Below are 7,685 nucleotides of genomic sequence, written 5' to 3' on the forward strand. Positions count from 1 at the left end.
TACTAAGCCAGTCATCACATGATGCCATCGTGTACCATACTTGTTACATTAAAAACGGGTAAGGTGATTCTGAATGGGAAAAGCCAATATGCAATTCTGACATCTCAGACAAAGGTTTTTCTAATTATGAGATTTGTAGCGTTTGATCTTCACTTGTGATAGGCTATCTTTGACAGCTCCAACAATTTGGTCATTTCTTTGAGCAAGTTTACTCGGCTCAGCAAGGCTGTTACACTTAATCACATCTTTCTCATAGTCATCTGGAATTTTCTCTGTGGCTAACCCCTCACACTGTAGACCTACATTCAATATGGCCATGATCCTTTCTATAGGGTTGTGCCAGGAATAATAAGACTCTGTTCGACCAGCACATAAGAGCTCAAAATTGAGCTTGAGAAAAAAGTAAACCAATGGTGGTTGCACGATGGTCTGACCCTCCATCGGAATATAAAAAGAGCACTGATTTAGTAAACAATGCTGACTGCAGCACTTGATACAGCTCGCATGCGTGCCTAAATGGGGATGATGGTTCAAAGATTGTGTCTTTGGGAGAAACGATTGTCCACGATACCAGGAGCCTGAAATTTCAAGTAGTTTATTCATTAAAATCACAGATGGCATATTGGTAAAATCATGATCTGAAACTGTCATAAAATCATTGATGCAAACTGGAACTCGTCTGCCTCGCTCTGCTTCTGCTACTGGGCAACCAGGTTCACCTATTTTGAGTTTATGATTATTATAAAGGCAGACCAATACACAACAATCACGCAATAACAGGGTATACTCGTGTATGTAACGAAATGCTGCTTCTGCCTAGTGTCTTATCAACATTCGAATGGTGCCATTGGCGTTGTTGAATTACGGGCTTCATTCTGAAGGGAAGTGTAGTGAAGGGAAACTCCTGGCAGTTGGTGTTTTGGGCTAAAACTGAAGCCTTGTGCACTCAATACTTAGAATAGGAGTAGCGACAAGGCAAAGACTTTATAATAATCAAATAAATCCCGACCAGCAATATCGATGTCTTCAATCAATTTTGAACATTCTTCCCGAAGTGTCAAACATTGTGGCTTGACCTAAGTTTAGTGCCCGCAGATCTTTAATGATATCAGCATCTTCTGTGTCAACAATTTGTTTGATCTTCTTGTCTATCTCCGTCTGCTCGGCCATTGTAGCTGCTGATTGACCTCCTGCTAACTCCTTGTAGAAGTAACGTAGAAGGTTTTGTAGAAGGTGAAATTCGGCCAAACTTTTGAAACAATGCAGCATGCATTGCACGTAAGACATTTAGGAAGCAGGGTCTTGAAAGATTCGACCACGGGTAAACTCCTTTCAAAGACAGTATATGGATAACTTTCAGTTGGAGCTTTCCAAGTAAAGTGAAATTACCAATGTTATTTCCTGGAAAGTAAACGGAGTATACAAGGAAATCGAAAACCAGTTGCGGTCAATGTTTCTATAGTGCGATGCTTTTTGGTTGGGTTTGACGGTAGAAAGTCGGTAATTAAGCAATATTCAAAATTATCCTTCGGGTACATACATTCCTTAATAGCAACCACAGAAGATGGCGTCATAGTGATGGTTGGAATGGGAATTAATTAATCGAAGGTTGCCTGACAGCTCTCGTAGTGAAACTTTGTAGCTTTATTCTTCTGAGTGAGGTATTCTACATATCCAGTTAAGGAAAGACCAATAACATTCTGTAATAAAAGCACTTTCTTCACTTATAATTTAGAGCTATTAAAAGTCTTAACTGCAATAACTGACATTAGTAAAATCTTTAAAGTATTTTATAATAAATTTCCTAACTTGTTTGAAAGTAAACTTTTTGTTCCTCAATGGCTTAGCGGCAGGTCTCCAGGCCTACAACGCAAAAAATTCGCGTTTCGATACCTGTGGTGAGCAGGACACATCTTTGCGCCTAACAACCAAATCAAAACTCGTAAGGTCTCGCTGTACTTAAATTTTAGTATATCTGGGTCGGAAAGGCTAACTTCAGGCAACTGGTCCTGGCTCAGTTTACCCAGGTCTACTTGAAAGATGGGGGTACCAGGACTATAGTTTGGTTTACAGTTTATAACGTCGTGTATTATCACTAGAATGACACTATAGTTTTGTAATAATTGTGACTGCTAGAACTATGATGGTTATATATTGCAGTTTAAGAAGATGTGAGAGAGGAAAAACGGTTTTATTTTAAGGGGAGAGTAACTATCGTGCCCACACCATGCTGTAGAGGGCGAGTGATTGTGGGACGTTGCCGATTCTAGCACCCAGATTCTAATCCCTTGTTGAATCTTTAGTTTGCTTACTAGTTTTTCATCTGTGTTGGTTATCTGATAGACTGAATATCTAATGTTTTTGGGTGCTGTAGCCACAGACATTTTTACTTTGTAATTTTACATTGTTTTGTTATAGCTTTGCTGGTGCGTAAATTCATAATAAAGAATTTTTTTTTTTGGTAGAATGTTATTTTCATTGAATCAAAACTCAAATATGGTTATAACATAATGTGCTAAATTCTGAAACTATACTATATTTATTCAAAATTTGACTTTTTGTTATATTTTACTTAACTAAACCTTGTGTCGTGTATCCGTTTTGCTTTCCTAAACTTCCAAACCTACTTTTTGTTAAAAATCAATAATTCGTATTTAAAGAATGACGTACGCCCTCTGCAACAACTAACAATCAACAAAGCATGCTACTGCACATGCTCAATTCTTTATTGAGGTTGGATCATTTGTTGGCGTCGCGTTGCCATTTTAAAATTTCAACTATTAAAATTACAAGAACACGCTTGTTCATATTGGCTATAAAATATTCAGTGATCTAACCACATTTAATCAATAAAATGTTATGGACGGAATAAATTAATCATTAACAAAATGGAATACGTAGAAAAATGTAATCTTTAATGTTAACAAATGTTTAAAGTTGCAACATTAAGGTTAAGTTTTCAAATATTGTTCTAACCAACCCAACAATGTTTTAAATAATACAAACTGACATTTTTTTATTAAATTTTATTAATGATTATTCTTAAATAAAATAGAGCATCAACAGAATGCACGGCGTCACTACATTGTATTATAATGAATTAGAAAATACCTTTATTTATATATACATAAACGTCTTTTTTCAAATATGCCGTCATATATACGTCAGCTTATTATTCATTGGTTGAGTGCTTATCCTAGCTTCCCAATGCGCTGCACCCAGCTTACTTAATACAAGGCCATTTCTTTTTTCTTAATCTCAGTATCAACCCAGCTGACTCCAAGGTTGAACACCAGGCGCTAAAAACCGGTCTTTACGGTTAATCCTGATCTCGCATGGTAAGCAATACTTAGCCTTGTGACATGATATAAAACAGGAAACTTTTACTGGTCTTATTTATCTTTATGATAAAATTTACCTTATTATTATTATTTAGATGCTTTTGAACATACGTCTGACAACGACAATTTAAACTGTCTCCAGGAGTCAGATTATAAGTCTTGTTAGTTTAGAAAATAGTACTTTGGTTCTAATGACGTACGAAATTTATGACTTAATGTTCCCTACTTGTAGTTCATAAAGTATTAATTACACGTTCAAGTATTACAGTAAACATCTTACCATTTGTGAAAGACTTCAATCGTTTCACTTACCTTTCAAATTTTCTTAACATGTAACAAATTGAATACTACTAATTAATTTACTGATGTCATCAATTACTAGTTATCTTGTATTCATACGATATAAATGACATTCATAAAGCAAACTGTAAAATAAGCGTACCATATTCTGGAAATCGAGGTGATTTTGGGCTACAGGAAAGGCTCATTAACACCATAGCGGCCATACATTCATCCATAACATCACCATCTTCAACAGAAGTTGGACGTCGCTTCCGTCCACTGAAATAATATATAGTAAAAATCACACTTAAAGTGTATTAGAAAAAATTACATTTTTTTTCCTTAAAATTTATATGAAACGAAAAAGATGAGCAGGTAGTTAAATATAAATTAGTATTTAAGTTCGACTGAAACTCCTTGTAAACAACAACAAAAAATCTGGAATCTAATAGTCATCAACGTTTTCAATTGCAAAGACAAAGGGGGGGGGGGTTACATGAGCATTTACATCATTCACGATGTTATCGAGTTAACACTTTTTTTTTTTTAATGGATGTTAGTATTCTTAGAATGTTAATCAAAAATGCGTAAAGTAACTTGTATAACATTTAGTCAATTATTGGCCTGGCTTTCAATGGAAAATCTCCAAGCATGCGCACACCGTATGTTACACATACAGTTGGTCGTATGACAAGCACATGAAATGCACGTAAATAAGTGTCGTTAAGACGTAGACAACATTAGTAATTCTGAGAAAAGGTATGGATTGTATGCAGTTTTGAAGCTGTATAATATATTATCAGCCGAAGTTTTTTTTCTGAACGTTTCTTAATGTTGTAATACAACTGTACAAAAAGGAGATAAAAACTTGTTCAAAATTATTTCAACGTTTTAATTTCTTTTCTAACGTAGAAACTGTTTTGTGTACTATATTGAATAAAATTGTTATATATAGTTAGGAATCTGATCACTGATTTTTAGTAGCACTATATTGTAAATATAATAACTAAATTCAGTCATATTGGAATTGATTCAGTGATTGAAAACTGTTTGCTAAACTATATCAATTTAAAATGCTCCCACTTTTCGAAAAGCAGTCGAGGAATATCGACAGATTGGGCATTTGGTTTGTCTCTTGATCTATGTACCAAATTTAGACTTGATAATATAGCTAGGTTTAAATTTGTATACAGCTTTCGGTGGAAAGCTAGAAATTTCCGTATGTTCGAATACGTACTACGTTTTGACCACTTGGGTGCTCATTGTCAACGCAGAACAATTGAAATTGAATATTATAAAAACTTGTATGAGGCACGAGTAAGCATATGCAAAATTGAAGATGAAAAACGTTCAATCTTCAATATAATAGGTATTTCAGAAAATAAGTTACTTTGGTCGGAAATGTTTTAAGCTTTCAAAACGTGACCCTTTTAAAGGGATCGTGGCGTGTCCGAACCGATGTCACAATATAAGACTGATCATAATTTTAATCACCACATTCGGTGACATTTCTAACGAGTTTATTACAACTTCCGAGTAAAGAGATTATATAAATATAACATGTATTATACAATTTGTAGCGCAGCAGGCCGTAATGTTGACTACATCTTTCTCTAGACCTCATCAGAAGTTTCAAGCCTTCGTATGTTGCTATAAATAATGTCTTGGTGTCGTAGTATAAATGCTCTACGTACTATCTTATGTTGTAAACCAGTCGGCGCACGCTTTTGTCAGTAACAAACTTTTTTAATGTAAAAGTAACATTTATCGAGAAAGTTGCGTGCTTTAACGCCGCCAAAAACTTAATTCGTGATCACTGATATATGAATTTATGTGTTGTATTGCTAAACTTCCCATCAGAGCTAGCTACTTGGATAAAAAAAAAAAATCTGAGTTCTGAGTATATCTAAGGAAATGTACTTTTCTTGCGTTCTTATACATTGTTCTATCACTTTTGTAGTCTCTATGTTGACGTCATTTCTTTATTAGTTAACTATATGCAGCGATTATTATGCAAATATCACTTGGCAGCTGGAAGGGTAGCGAGCATTATATGATATTCTTCTTATTAAGAAAAAACAAATCTCGTAATCTAAATCATAGCTGTCATAATCTTTTTTACGTTTTGTTTCTTAATGTGTGACATTTTCTGTCTCTGAACAATTTTACGAACGGTTATCGTTCCTCGTTTAGAATTTTTTTTTTTAGTAAACTATTCTTTCCACCCCTCAAAGAAATGTGGACTAGCTAGCAGAAAATCAGCTGATATACAGTGAAATTCCTTTTTATTATATTGACTTTGTCTGTACAAAGGCGATTTTTCTACACGGCTATGCGGTTCATGCAGTATTTCTAGAATGACAGCGAATAAGCTTGACGCCAAATAGTGAGTCAAAAGTAAACTAAACTACAACTTTATTAATAGTAGTGCGAAAAATGCCCCCAATATCGCGCATTTTTAATAGGGAATCTAATAAGATTCTCAGTTTTTTATTAATATTTTAAGTAGACTGAATATAACTTGACAGTTAGCACTCGCTCTGGTTAGACAGTGGAAAGTATTTAAAAAAAAAAAAAAAGTTGAATTATAGTATTTCAAATAAATGCTAAATCTCCTAAAGTCTAAACAATACTTGTATGAACCATCGTTTTATAATATAAATACCTCTTTGTTTTTGTTCTTTAAAAACATCTTAAGTATCCTCTAAGTGACAAAATTGAAAGATTACTAAACTTTACTTTCTTTTTTACTGAAAGATGACACACAGACAGACACAGGAAAGAAAGGTTTAACATTTTAAAAACGAGTCAAACCTTTGAGCTAATGGGACATCAATGGTTAAAGATGAGGTTCTCCTACGAGGTTCTTGTCCTTCAGCTAAACGGGAGTAGTCTTTGTCGTTATCCAAAAGCCTAACTGATTTTCGGCTTTCAAGCAGTCGAATTTCTTCGAGTTTCTTTTTTACTTCCACGGAGCGTGTTAAATGGCAATTGTATGATGAGGGTTGTATAGTCAGGATAACTTGGTCGATTTTTGGTCGATGGTGAACTACAGTTCCCATAACCTCACGTCCATTAAATGTGACGTAAACATTTTGACCATTCTTAAGTTTTACACATGTGATATTTTGGAAATTTGGGCCAATAAGTTCGTTTGATCGATATTCGCGAGTAGGCTGGTTTTTGTCATCAAACAAAACGCAGTATATAGTTTCTTTGCTCCCTACCTCAGTTTTTGTTGCATGTATTATTCCGGGAGAAAACCGCCCATCTTCTGAGGGAGCACAAACTCGCATACCTATAATTGATCTTTTAGCTAAACGCTTTCCTGTCGACATCCTTGAATATAGTATACAATTTTAATTATTCCCTGAAATCTACGTCACGAAGTGTTGTATATTGCATACTCTTGTGGAATTATCAACTGACAGTATATTAATACTAACAGAAAGAAATCTCGGGTAGTTTTGCCCTTAAGCTTAACGGTATCATATCAGCTGGTTGTTTACTTTGTTCATACGACCGGCTTTAGATACCGACGTACACCATGTGATAAAGGCTTACTGCTATTGGTGTAATTGGTAAAATAACGCGCTATGATTGGTTACTTGAACACCAACGCCTGTTTTCCGTCTCTGTTGCTTCCGTCGTCAAGTTCTTAATTCTGGGCTACTACTGCCAAACAAGTTGTAATTATACGAAAAATGATAAATTGGAAGCAAATAATGCCATTATCTGTTTGATGCTAAATAATTAAACTTTATACGAAAATCAGTATTTGATTAAGTAGAGAAACTTAATGCGATTAAAACTTTCAACAACGACGATGACAATGTATACATGTTTACATTGAATAATTTTGCTGTTCGCTTCCCCTTAATACAAGGTTTTACTATCTATATGCTTTTGTACTAGTTTATAATAAATGTTTCTTCGGATTTGAAATTTATATGCTTTACTTACAATATGTGTATATACTTCTGACGGAAATTTATTATTTTTCATGTATATACACATACATACTGTATGAAAGGTAAACGAAAGAACAGCCTATGACATAAT

General features: G+C 34.4%; 1 protein-coding gene across 1 annotated transcript; it reads right to left on the bottom strand.

Moving 5' to 3' along the window:
* Positions 1 to 3,739: 3,739 nt before the first annotated feature.
* On the bottom strand, positions 3,740 to 7,299 carry LOC106471743 (zinc finger protein 395-like). The gene is made up of 2 exons (XM_013932366.2): positions 6,438 to 7,299; positions 3,740 to 3,902 (listed from the first exon to the last, which is right to left on the bottom strand). Exons 1-2 carry the CDS (start codon positions 6,959 to 6,961, stop codon positions 3,755 to 3,757), a joined length of 672 nt encoding a protein of 223 aa, XP_013787820.1. The 5' UTR covers positions 6,962 to 7,299; the 3' UTR covers positions 3,740 to 3,754.
* Positions 7,300 to 7,685: the final 386 nt, after the last annotated feature.

This window comes from Limulus polyphemus, unplaced genomic scaffold (genome assembly GCF_000517525.1).
Source record: "Limulus polyphemus unplaced genomic scaffold, Limulus_polyphemus-2.1.2 Scaffold4830, whole genome shotgun sequence".
Classification (NCBI taxonomy): Eukaryota; Metazoa; Arthropoda; class Merostomata; order Xiphosura; family Limulidae; genus Limulus; species Limulus polyphemus.

What these genes read in the sequence shown, in the direction of transcription:
- LOC106471743 (XM_013932366.2), bottom strand. Translation starts at nt 6,961, where the DNA reads ATGTCGACAGGAAAGCGTTTAGCTAAAAGATCAATTATAGGTATGCGA. An exon ending in GATGTCCCATTAGCTCAAAG is followed by an intron (nt 3,903 to 6,437) that starts GTTTGACTCGTT and finishes ATATTATTTCAG; the next exon opens with TGGACGGAAGCGACGTCCAA.